General features: G+C 39.0%; 1 protein-coding gene and 1 long non-coding RNA gene across 3 annotated transcripts in view; one reads left to right on the plus strand and one right to left on the minus strand.

Moving 5' to 3' along the window:
* FHIP2A (FHF complex subunit HOOK interacting protein 2A) overlaps positions 1-12845 on the plus strand; it is a 37335-nt gene that overhangs the window by 20057 nt on the left and 4433 nt on the right. Inside the window, exons 6-14 of one of the 2 annotated variants that reach the window (XR_014826264.1) lie at positions 1946-2239; positions 2419-2615; positions 3857-3971; positions 5004-5080; positions 5167-5359; positions 5729-5898; positions 6314-6416; positions 7541-7631; positions 9986-10129. Coding sequence is in view for 1 of the 2 variants with exons in the window: in XM_001929362.7 (XP_001929397.1) it covers positions 1946-2239; positions 2419-2615; positions 3857-3971; positions 5004-5080; positions 5167-5359; positions 5729-5898; positions 6273-6416; positions 7541-7631; positions 9986-10129 (1425 nt within the window). In the remaining variant the exon portion in view is untranslated. Of the gene's footprint in view, positions 1-1945; positions 2240-2418; positions 2616-3856; positions 3972-5003; positions 5081-5166; positions 5360-5728; positions 5899-6272; positions 6417-7540; positions 7632-9985; positions 10130-12845 lie in introns of both variants that reach the window. The other variant, XM_001929362.7, reaches the window with a different exon arrangement.
* Positions 1807-12845, minus strand: part of LOC102160539 (uncharacterized) — an 81950-nt gene continuing 70911 nt past the window's right edge. Inside the window, exon 3 of the long non-coding RNA XR_014826334.1 lies at positions 1807-5592. This is a non-coding gene — a long non-coding RNA (uncharacterized LOC102160539). The remainder of the gene's footprint in view (positions 5593-12845) is intronic.

Here is a 12845-nt window from a genome sequence, read left to right on the forward strand (position 1 = left end):
ATTATTGGTAAGTATAGACAGTAGCAGAAGCACTTTGCATCTCTGAAGCATGTATCCCCTGAAATCTAATCTCTCTTCAGTTACATCAGGCAGTAGATGCATCTGCTGCGGGTTAAGTGCTGATGGTAGATAAGCTATAAACATTCTTTGCCTTAAAGGGGTTCGTGGTCTGGGGATGAGGGTAAGGCTCATATTCAGAGACTGTAATCTAAGGTACGGTGAGGTATCATAAGAAAGATACAAAGTAAATGTCCCTTAAATGTTCATAGGATGAAGAGATTACATCTGCCCTGGTCATTAGGAGGGCAGCATGGAAGAGGCTGTCTTCAGAGCCCTGACAGATGCTTAGATAATGGGTGAGCATACGAGTGAAGATAGGAAACTCTGTGGTATGTTCAGAAAACAGTATAATTAGGAGAAGTGGTAAGAAAAAGGGTGAGACAGATTAGAATTATCAAAGGCTTTGGTAGGATGAGTAATTTGTGCTTGTTTGTAGAGCTTTTTTTAAAATGCAGATTCCTTGGTTCCACCTCCAGGTATTTGGATTCAGCAGGTCTAAGTGGAACCAGGGAATCTGCATTTTAATCAAGCACCACAGAAAACCATGAGGCCAACCATCCCGAGTCCCGCTTTGAGAAACACTAGTTGAAGGAGTGAGTGCTATGCTAAGATTATTCTTCCTCTTGCCGGTTTTATCCAAGATGCCACTCCCAACAATCGTATCAGCAGATAGTATTAGCATCTCAGATGGAATAAAATGCTTTACATCCATAAAGACCATGATATACAACTGATTTTATAGGAAATTGGGAAGTTGTTTGGAATAGTCATTTAGTTCTATAGAAATGTTTTCTTTTAATATACATGCTCTGAGCTCAATTTCTCAGGAAGACTGATCTAAATTATACTTTCATTACTAATAAAAGTGATTTACAATAACTATAATATAACTTTGGAAGTAGAATTTTGAATTCATTCAGCATTTAATGTGTTTCTGTGATGGGTGAAACTCTGAGTGATAGACCCTGCAGAGAAACTGGTTTATGATGAATTCTAATGTGTGTGTGTATGATTTGATTTTTGCTCTTATGTTCAAATGGAAAGCAAGATACTTTTGCTTGGAAACTAGTAACTTGGTTCAGTTAAGATTCTTTTTGTGTTTGGGTGTGTATGGTGCTGGGAAGGGTTACAATATTTCAAGCAAATCTTTTATCCTCAAAAACACTGAAAAGAATGTCCTCAGAGTATTGAGTTATATTTATAGAGCAGAAATAGAAGAAAAAAAAGTAGAAATATCATCTTAGAAATCTGATCTCAGAAGAATCAACACTGGGGCTGTTTATCTTTACTAACCCAGTAATGAGAAAACAATTAACTTCATTTTTCATTAACATCAGTTGTTTTCAGTAGTAAAGAGTTATCACTAACTTTGTTCATTGTTCATAGTCGGTGTAAAACATTTTGTAGATAGCATTCAAAAGAGCATCATAAACATCTCCGTAATTAAAAAATATCTAAAACACAGTCTAGGAGTTCCCGTCGTGGCGCGCAGTGGTTAACTAATCCAACTAGGATTGTGGGTTTGATCCCTGGCCTTGCTCAGTGGGTTAAGGATCTGGCGTTGCCATGAGCTGTGGTGTAGGTTGTGGACGTGGCTCGGATCCCACATTGCTGTGGCTCTGGCATAGGCCGGTGGCTACAGCTCCTATTAGACCCCTAGCCTGGGAACCTCCATATGCCGCAGGAGCGGCCCTAGAAATGGCAAAAAGACAAAAAAAAAAAAACAACACAGTTTAAGTCTGAGTATTTTCATTTGCCATAACACTTTAATCCATTTCTACAGTGGTTAGATATTGACTGTAAATCCTAGAAAAACCCATTTCAATGTGATTTCTGTTATATAAGGCTTTTGATGTGAATCTTGCAACATATGTATTCTTTTCAGAATAAGTTGAAATCATTGGCTTCCAAAGAAGCAGCAAATGCAACTTCAGAAGACATCCCGAAAGGCCAGGATTCCTTGTCCGCAGACACGGGGCAGTGCTTTCGGCCCGAGGAGCTGTCTGGGGCTTCCGGAGCGGAAAGCACGGAGTCAGAAGAGGAGCCTCCTCAGCAGATAGATGACCTGTCCGCAGGCTTGGACGGCCTCAGCGTCGCTGCCCTGCCAGAGGCCACGGTCGTTCGTCCCAACCAGGATTACAACTTAGTGAACTCTTTGTTAAATCTTACTAGAAGTCCTGTGAGTCATCCTTTTTATCTTGACCCCCACAACCTAATCACAGTTCATGCACAGGAAAAAATAAACAAAAACGATTTTTATTTTAGTGTAACACATTAAATCCGTTCAAGTTCAATTTTTCCAAACAGGCTGACATATCTAATTCAGGCATTGAAGGAGTTTGTGTTTTTTCCCCTCAGGATGGCCGAATAGCTGTGAAAGCCTGCGAGGGCCTGATGCTGTTAGTGAGCTTGCCGGAGCCGGCAGCCGCCAAGTGCCTCACGCAGAGCACCTGCCTGTGCGAACTGCTCACAGACAGACTGGCCTCCCTCTACAGGGCCCTACCTCAGTCAGTGGACCCCCTCGATATTGAAACAGTGGAAGCAATTAACTGGGGGTAAGAGCCATTATTAGTGTTTTCCCATACAAGTGACGTTTTTAACCCTACACTTTTAAATCCATTTTCATTTTGCAATGACAGTTTTGAAAAATCTTTAGTTTTAAAAAATATAACATTACCTGTGATCATTAAATGGGATTGTTTTTTGGGACTTGTTTTAATATATAATCAGGAATGCATTGGCATGGAAACAATCCAGTTAGTAAAATAGATAAAACTAGTCAGGCTAGTTTTCTTTTGCCTGTTATAGTGATTGGTTAAGACCTTAACTGTTTCAGATCAATACCTTTATCTGACTATATTTAGAAAACAAAACAAGGGAATTCCCATCATGGCCCAGCAGAAATGAATCTGACTGGAAACCATGAGGTTGCGGGTTCGATCCCTGGCCTCGCTCAGCGGGTTGAGGATCCAGCATTGCCGTGAGCTGTGGTGTAGGCCAGCAGCTGTAGCTCTGATTAGACCCCTAGCCTGGGAACCTCCATATGCTGCGGGTGTGGCCCTAAAAAGACAAAAAAAGACAAAACAAAACCAAACCCTGAAAGAAGGAATCCTCTTTTTTCTAACTCGGCTCTACAGCCCCTCGGGCAGTGGTGCCTCACCTCCTACTCTCTCTCAGCCTTTTCCCGCGGTCTTTTAGGGCTCCCTCCTTGACTATCATATGAAAATAGAATTACTGTAGAAAATGTGTAAGTTACTAAAAAATGTAAAGCAGCAGGAGAATCCCACCACCTAAAAGCAGGCTAATACTTTGACATAATAACCTTTCATGGTTTTTTTTTTAACCCTCCCTTGGTTCTTCATTGTTTTTTCCCACCCTGTGTTCTGTCAGGATCTGTAGGCCAGACCCACTTGTTAAATAACTTCACTACTGTGTTGTATTTTAAGGCAGGAAGAGAAGCAGAGCAGTCATTTCTTTTTGCAGGTTCTCCTTTCCTTTCCTTCGATCCTAGTGACTGAGAACCTTCGACTTTTCTGGTGGAAATATGAGGAGCTGTCTGCATGGTTTTTCTGCTGTGGCTCCGTTCTGCTTCAGTCTCTCTTTCCACTTACTGAGTGAAAATTATTCACAGCTTTTCTTTAGAAGGTTTTCTCTTCTTTGGCTTTAAAACCCTGTTCTGACTGTCATCCAGTGTCACGTGGGTAAAGGTCTCACACTGTGTGTTCTTTCACACGTCTCCATCTCCCCATGTGTGCTGAACTGGATTCATGCTTCTCATTTCTTCTGTGTCCTATAGCTTGGACTCATACAGTCATAAAGAAGATGCTTCAGCATTTCCAGGAAAACGAGCCTTAATTTCATTTCTTTCCTGGTTTGATTATTGCGATCAACTCATAAAGGAAGCACAAAAGGTTTGAATGTTTTTGTTGTTTATTGATAGCTTAAAAATGTAAATGTCCACTAAGTGAAATTTGAATCCTCAATTTATATCCCTGAATGTGTCTTAATTGTCTTAGGATAGCATAGTTAGTAAAATAGATAAAATAAACAAAACCAAAAAGGGGGGGGGGGGGTGTTATGGCTCTGGAACAAATCACAGTTCAAGTTCTGCCTCTGTGTTTTTTTTTTTTTCTGGTTAGCTAATTCATTTTATTAGAAAGTGATTAAGGTTAACCACCATCTATAATGCATTCCACTGTTGTAATGCAAGGTGCTCTTTAAGTAGAAAATATTCTTCTCCATTGGGATCACTGCCTTCCCCAGGTCACTTCCTAATTGAAATCAACCTTTCTGCCTGCCACTTGAGGAGTTTGGCACAACAAAGAAAAGCGTCTCTGTCCATACTACTCCTTCTCTAAATTCTTTACTCCCCTTCCTGTATTTTGTGATTATTAAGAAAAAGTAGCCTTATAAAATCAGAAATTTATGATTACATATTACCTGCAGCATAAACTAAGATGTTCTAAAGAAGATACAATTGTACCATGTCTTAACTTAAGTAGAAGGTATTTCACTGTCATTATAAATTCAGAGGTAAGGAGTTCTCTTGTGAGTTAAGGATCTGGCATTGTCACTGCAGGGGCTCGGGTCGCTACTGTGGCAGAGATTCACATAAAATGCCCCTGTGTTTCTTTAAGTATTACAGCACAGCCCTTCACAAGGTAACACTGGCCTCCCTCCATTTCTCCTATTTCGGGAGATGTTAATACAGTAAGTGATTGGGATAGTATTTTTATCCTGTTTGTCTTTGTTCTTGGAAATTTAGATAACATGTAAAGGACCTGGTAGCTAACATCTAATCTAGGGTTTATACGCCATCAAGATGGACAATAGGCAGGTTTGTTTTTCCACATTAATTCAGATAGAGTGCAAACTGATTACTGATTATAAATTATTCTCTATTTCCCATTAAAATAAATAATGATATTTATACTATGTTATAGACTGCTGCTGTTGCTCTTGCCAAAGCTGTTCGTGAAAGATTTTTTATTGGTGTTATGGAACCTCAGTTAATGCAAACGTGAGTGGCTTGTTTACTTAGAAATTCAAAAAATCACTGTGTTCATGTGTTCATTTTGCCCACTAATTACCTGTCTGTTATGCCAGTTCTGAGATGGGTATTCTGACATCAACTGCTCTGCTTCATCGCATTGTTCGGCAAGTAACCTCTGACATTTTGCTTCAAGAAATGGTGTTTTTCATCCTTGGAGAACAAAGGGAACCAGAAACTCTGGCAGAAATTAGCAGACATCCTTTAAGACACAGGTTAATTGAACATTGTGATCACATATCTGACGAGGTAAGCTATGTAATTATTGAGAACTGTATGTAGATTCTTTAACATTCTGCTTTTGATAGACTTGTGGTGTTTTGAATAGAACCTCTTTTTTTATGTGGCTTTTTATTTTGAAAATTGAAAGCATGGGAGTTCCCATTATGCCACAGCGGGAACGAATCCAACTAGTATCCATGAGGATGCATGTTCAATTCCTGGCTTCGCTCAGTGGGTCAGGGATCCGGCATTGCCGTGAGCTGTGGTGTGGGTCACAGAAAAAAAAGCAAAAAAAAAAGAGAGAGAGAGAGAATTGAAAGCATGGCTTACGGGATAGCAAGAAGAATGGTTTATTTAAAGTATTCTTCAGTTACCCTTTATCATTCTTGGTTTCAGATAAGCATAATGACATTAAGGATGTTTGAACATCTTTTACAAAAACCCAATGAGCACATTCTTTACAACTTAGTCCTAAGAAATCTTGAAGAAAGAAATTATACAGAATATAAACCCGTGTGCCCAGAAGATAAAGATGTCATGGAGAATGGATTGATAGCAGGAGCAGTGTAAGTTTCTATCCAACTCTGTGAGTTCAGCATTTCTTATAGAATTGTAACTTTCTCCCCTCTTATTTCTCTTCCTTATTCATTAAAAAAAAAAATGTCTTAACAGTTTAAAAGTTTTTTAAAAAGTTAAATTTAGATGTCCTTGATATTACTGTCCCTTTAAATTACAAGTGGTAGTATCTATCCAAGCAAAATCAATATGGCCTTGAGTTTGTTAGTTTAAAATGTTAATTTCTCTATAAGATATAAATGCATTCATTATTCCTTAATTCTTTCCTTAGCAACATTAATGTTTTCTAAGAACATAGCAGAGAATTGTTTGGTTTAGAAAGTATAATAAAATGTTTTTTTATACATCATTAAATTAAACTCAGAGATCTGGAAGAAGATCCATTATTTACTGACATTTCACCAGATAACACTTTGTCAAACCAAGAGTGGCTTAGTTCTTCACCTCCTACTACTCCAGACCACCCCAAAAATGATGGGAAAACTGAAGTCCATAAAATTGTAAATAGGTGAGTGGCTCTGTAAATTTGACTTACAACTCTTTTACTTGTTTTTTATAACATACAGTAGCTCTGCTCTTCGATCGATACAGAGATATATTATGAACTCAATCTTCCCTTTAGAGATTATGTCAGCTTTTTGAAATGCTTATGTAGCAAGTGACAGCCCAGGGGCAACAATCGATTCCTCTACTTAGTATAAACATAAAAATGAGTAACAGTAGTTAAATAAATCTTTAGAGTACCCTACTTAAAAAAAAAAAAAATGTAAATAATTTTAAGTAATTCCCAATTGGAACCACACTGAGAATTTCCAGTTTGACGAATTGAACTTATTAACCATGTATTCACATGTGCTAAGCAGAGGGTTCTTCCTTTATTAGTTTGTGTTTTACATTTTTTTTAAAGTGCCCTTTCCCTGGCAATTTTCTTCTTTTTCTTCCTTTGCAATCCTGTCATTGCTGTGCCTGGTTCTGGGAGCTGACTAGAGAAAACTACATATGGTGCAAGATGCAAAATTTGGGTGCCTAAAAATGTAAGGTTCAGTGACTTAAAAGCCAGGTTCCTGAGACTAACAAATATGATAGTCTGTCATCCTGTAATGTAAAAAGTGTCAGGTCTTCTGCTTGCTTCTACTTTAAGTGGAATGAAAAAAAAATTTTTTTTTTTTTTGTCTTTTTGCCATTTTCTTAGGCCGCTTTCGCGGCATATGGAGTTCCCAGGCTAGGGGTCCAATCAGAGCTATAGCCACTGGCCTACACCAGAGCCACAGCAACGCAGGATCCGAGCCGCATCTGCAACCTACACCATAGCTCACGGCAACGCCGGATCATCAACCCACTGAGCAAGGGCAGGGACCGAACCCGCAACTTCATGGTTCCTAGTTGGATTCGTTAACCACTGCGCCACGACGGGAACTCCGGAATGAAAAATTTTTTAATGAAACCTTTAAAACAGTGACACAGTATTTAATCAGTGAATTATACGACTTAAGAACACACGGTTTTACTTTTCAGGTTTCCATTTGCATTAATACTTGGCTAAATTGAAGATGGCCAAAATATTTTAATACACATAAAGATAGGGAATTGTGAGAGTATTTGTGTCCTTGATTATGGCTTTTTTCATTTAAGTTTTCTCTGTCTGGTACCGGATGAAGCCAAATCGTCCTACCACGTTGAGGGCACTGGATATGACACCTACCTCCGAGATGCTCATAGGCAGGTAAGTGAAGTAACTAATTTTTGGACATGAAATCTAGTAAGAATGCACACATACATCCTGGTCACGTTCCCCACAGTCATTTCTCTAAAGGTTTCACTTCCACTGCAAGACCTGAACTCTGCCCTCAGCATTTTAACTTCCTGCCAGTGATCTGACTTTGCCTTTCACCCACTGTATCTCTCTATCTCAGGCTTTCTTTATGCTCTCTTCCCCTCTTTCTTTCTCTCTCCCTCTCTCCTTTTCTTCCCTTTCTGTCCTTGAAATTACATCTCCCCCAAATCCTTGCTCCTGATGGAAAGAAAGCATGATTTTTAAGTGATTCTTCCCACCGCCCGCCATTGCTCACAGCCCACAGGCTGATATCTGGTATCCTTTTCTCATCTCCATCACTTCTTATCCAGCAGTCATTCGCAAGTGTTGTCTCTTCATCCCCTGCATCCCAGCTTTCCACCTCACCTAATTCCTTTCTCAGAGGTCTCCTCTTGGTTATTAGAATAAATGGCCTTCCCTCAGTCACCTTTCCCCTGCGGAGCATTTTACATTTTACCAAATTTTGAAATGTCTCATGTCAAAAAAATATGCATTTATTGTTGCATTTATATCCTTTGATCCGAAGTGTGTTTTTATTGATAATTGACTTGCATGTGCCTGTAGTTTATTCATGATGCTTTTAAGCCTGAATTCAAGTCCACATTAGCATGTGAATAACTAGAGTAATGGAGTAGCAAATATATGCATGTAACATAAAGTTGAGGCAGCAAAAGTACTACCAACCTTAGTAGTACCGATTGGTTTTTAAAACTACTTTGATTCCTTCTGTAAAGTTTTATTTCCATATTCTGATTACAGTTACGATTGTTTCAGAAATATTAGAAAAGACACAAAAAGAACAGGAAATTTTTACACTATTACTTTCTAGCTCAATTTCAGAAGTGTTAATCTAAAAATGCATTATGAAATATTAGGATGTGATTTTAGAAAGAAAATTGTCTATTGAAAGCCAAATAGTTTAAAACTCACAATATCTTGAAGAAGTTGGTTTTTTAACCATTTAAAATATGTTTTTCTTTTAAAAGCTGAAGTTGGAGTTTCCGTCGGGGCACAGTGGAAACAAATCCAACTAGGAACTGTGAGGTTGTAGGTTCTATCCCTGACCTTGCTCAGTGGGTTAAGGGTCCAGCATTGCTGCGAGCTGTGGTGTAAGTCACAGATGGGGCTCGGATCTGGTGTTGCTGTGGCTCTGGCGTAGGCTGGTGGCTACAGCTCCGATTAGACCCCTAGCCTGGGAACCTCCATATGCTGTGGGTGCGGCCCTAAAGAGACAAAAAATAAAATAAAATAAAAGCTGAAGTTAGTGCTTCGCATTGAGAATATGTTTTATTTTAATCTCAGATATTCTGTAAACTAGAGATGTCAAAATAACTTTGCTTTATTGAACAAGGAGAATGTGAAAAGGGAAAGAACATGGAAGAAAACTATGCCCTAAATTTCTTTTGTTTAAATTCAAGTAAATTACTTATCATAGAAGACTTCTAAATTTTCTTTTTACTAGAGAAAATTTCTTGTGCTTAAAAAAAAAAAAAATACATATTGTTTATTCCTCTGGTAAACTCTGTGCAGTGAGGACCAGTTTCCTCTTCTTTCCAATCTGTCACAGACCAGTGCTTTCGTAGAATATAAGGAAAATGAATTACTAGAAAAAAGAAAAGACAAAAACACAAAACACAAGCCCTGACTATTTTAGTAGATTGAACAAACATAAAATGTACCCGGTGAAATTGCAAGAGAAGTATCTAAACTTGCTCTCTCTGTGTGTTGTCCTCTTCTCATTGCCATGGTAGCGAACAGTTTTCATGCTGCGCCTGGTGACAATGTGCAGTGTGCCTGGATAAACACATCATGGGAAAGCCAAGCATGCCTTCTCAGATGATGTGCATCTCTTCACCCATTTTACGTATTAAATATAGTGCATGTGGCATGTTAGAAGACATTGGAAAATGTGGCCAAGACGTACTTTGCATTTTAAATACTCTTGAAGTCTGATGCCAATGAGTAAAGGGTTAAATCTCTCTAAAGGAAAGAGCTTAAGCACAGCAGTGAAAGGGATACTTTGGTAAAGTTAAAATCTGCCTGCTTTTTCATCAGCATGTTGGTATGGTGCCCATGACCTTCCCCTGTGCCTCTCTCTGTTAGGGTGTTACCTGCCTCATCCTTCTTCCCTCTCCCACGGCCCCTCACACTTAGCACACACTTAGCATTCAAGGGGATTTTTCTACCTGTGTGAGAAGCTATTTCTGTTTAATCTCAGTTTCTGTTTGCTTAGTTCTTTAATGATCCAAATGCTTTCTCCCTAGTTCCGGGACTACTGTGCTATCTGCTTAAGATGGGAGTGGCCTGGATCTCCAAAAGCATTGGAAAAGTGCAATTTAGAAGCAGCTTTCTTCGAAGGTCATTTTTTGAAAGTTTTATTTGACAGAATGGGAAGAATTCTTGATCAGGTAATAATTATTTTGTTACCATTCACCATGGCAGTAGTTTTGTTTTCTTTTTCCATTTGATGATGTTTTCATAAAGCTAGATTGTCAACAACTGGTGGGTTTCTGATGCATTCATTGTGTTAAAATTTTTTGGGGGGGGAGGAGTTCTCTTCGTGGCGCAGTGGTTAACGAATCCGACAAGGAACCATGAGGTTGCGGTTCGATCCCTGCCCTTGTCCAGTGGGTTAACGATCTGGCGTTGCCGTGAGCTGTGGTGTAGGTTGCAGACAAGGCTTGCATCCCGAGTTGCTGTGGTGTAGACCGGTGGCTACAGCTCCGGTTCGACCCCTAGCCTGGGAACCTCCATATGCCTCAGAAGCAGCCCAAGAAATGGCAAAGACAAAAAAAAAAAAAAAAAAATTTTTTTTGGCCTAACAGCTGTTACAAAATTGTATGTTTACTTCTCATTCTAGGCCATGGTCCTAACAGCCCTCATACCTTTTGGCAGTGCCTAGAGTGCTTGCCTTTCAGTTAGTACACTTAATATAGATAGAGCGGAACTTTTCAGGTTTAATTCAGACCTTAAATATCATTTCAGATGGAATGTTGAATGCTTCAGTCTCATTAAAATTACACAGCAGTATGAGATGAACCTGCTTCTTCAGACAAAGAACTTGTGAATGATACTCATTTTCATAGGACGAGGTGAAATTAAAAAGAGGACTGTACTTATTCCAAGGTAGATAGAAATCACCATCAGCTAGTACGTTGCTGTGTCTCTCATTGACTGTCAGGAGAACTGAGTTTGGGATTATAGACTCCTTCTTTCCCTCTCTTCTTGGCAAACACAGTGACGTTAGAGCTTTGAAATGTTTTACACATGAGGATGGACACTTGACATAAAACAATCTGGCATTAAACTTGCCTCAGCATGGAAACTGAGTTAGTCAGTTTAGAATTAATTTAAAATTGTATATTAAAGTACTTGTTCTTTTTAGCATTCTAGTTAAATATTTATTAAACATAGGGAGTCGTAAAAGCAGTTTACTCCACAAGCAGGCTGTCTTCAATAACCAGAAAGCTACATAAAGAAATGATAAATCAGAAGTATTTCACTGTGTTGGACCTCAGTCATGCTGTTTCTGATGGTAATTAATAAAAGACACAGAGTAAAGTCTGTTTTTTTGTGCTGAATGTCTAGTGTTTCACTGTTGGTTGGTCGGTCTTTAATACTTAACAACCAAAGCATTTCAATCCAGTTACTCTGAGGGTCAGGCTGTATACATCGTGGCTGTGTAAACCTCCTGTCTAGTGGGTTTCATCAGTATGTGGTCTTTTTGGTGCTAATTTTCCAGGCTTAGTTTGGATCTGATTTAACTAACACACCAGACATTAACAATCAGTATCAAGTCAATAATCTTTAGAAATTTTGACCAAAAGCACCAAAAAGGCTTCTAAATTTTAAAAAGTCTCTGAATTGATTGGAAAGCTCCTCTCTGAGTCCTTATCACACTTGAGCATTCTCCCCTTCAGTCTGTAGCGTGCTGACACAAAAGGATACACTGGAGATAGAATATCCTGAAATGCTTCTATTCTTTTCTTTCACCAGATAGCACCTCACAGTGCAGAGGTGATTCATGCACAGTGTCTCACTCATTCTTCCTGTAACCCTGAATGACAGGCAAGACAGTTCCTTGTGTTATTGTATAAATGAGGAGCCCTTAGTTTCAGTTCACGTGACTTAACTAGTGAGCTATGGAGCCTAGCCTCAAACCTTTTGTCTGTAAAACCCCAGTCTTTCCCCTTTAGTAACCATAAGCTTGTTTTCAAAGTCTGTAAGTCTATTTCTGTTTTGCAAATGACTTTATTTGCATCATTATTTTTAAGATTCCACATATAAGTGATATCACATATTTGTCTTTTGTCTGGCTTACTTTACTTGTATGATAATCTTTAGGTTATGCATGTTGCTGCAAAGGACATTATTTCATTCTTTTTACAGCAGAGTAATATTCTCTGTCTTAGCTATGGTAAATAGTGCTGCAGTGAACATTGGGGTGTGTGTATCTTTTCAACGTATGGTTTTCTCCAGATATATGTCCAGGAGTGGGATTGCTGGATCGTATGGTAGTACTAATTTTAGTTTCCCAAGAAACCTCCATACTGCTGTTTTCCATAACGGTTTTTAGCAATTTGCATTCCAACCAACAGTGTAGGAAGGTTCCCTTTTCTCTGTACCCTCTCGAGCATTTACAGTTTGTAGACATTTTGACAATGGCCATTCTGACCAGTGTGAGGTGGTACCTCATTGTAGTATTTTTGTTTTGTTTTGTTGCTTTTTAGGGCCGCACTCAAGGCATATGGAAGTTCCCAGGCTAGAGCTTAAATCGGAGCTGTAGCTGCCAGCCTACGCCACAGCCACTGCAACTCAACGATCTGAGCCATGTCTGCGACCTACACCACAGCTCAGCTCACGGCACTGCTGGATCCTTAACCCACTGAGTGAGGCCAGGAATTGAACCTGAGTCCTCATGGATACTAGTAGGATTTGTTTCTGCTGAGTCATGATAGGAACTCCTCTCATTGTAGTTTTGATTTGCATTTCTCTAATAGCAATGTTGAGCATCTTTTTATGTGCTTTTTGGCCATCTGTATGTCTTCTTTGGAGAACACTCTGTTTAGATCTGCTCTTTTTTTTTTTTTTTGTCTTTTTTTGTCTTTTTGCCTTTTCTAGGGC

This window comes from Sus scrofa, chromosome 14 (genome assembly GCF_054392235.1).
Source record: "Sus scrofa isolate SSC_HxYL_T2T_F1_AM1 chromosome 14, Sscrofa_HxYL_maternal_Yorkshire_Landrace_v2.0, whole genome shotgun sequence".
Classification (NCBI taxonomy): domain Eukaryota; kingdom Metazoa; phylum Chordata; class Mammalia; order Artiodactyla; family Suidae; genus Sus; species Sus scrofa.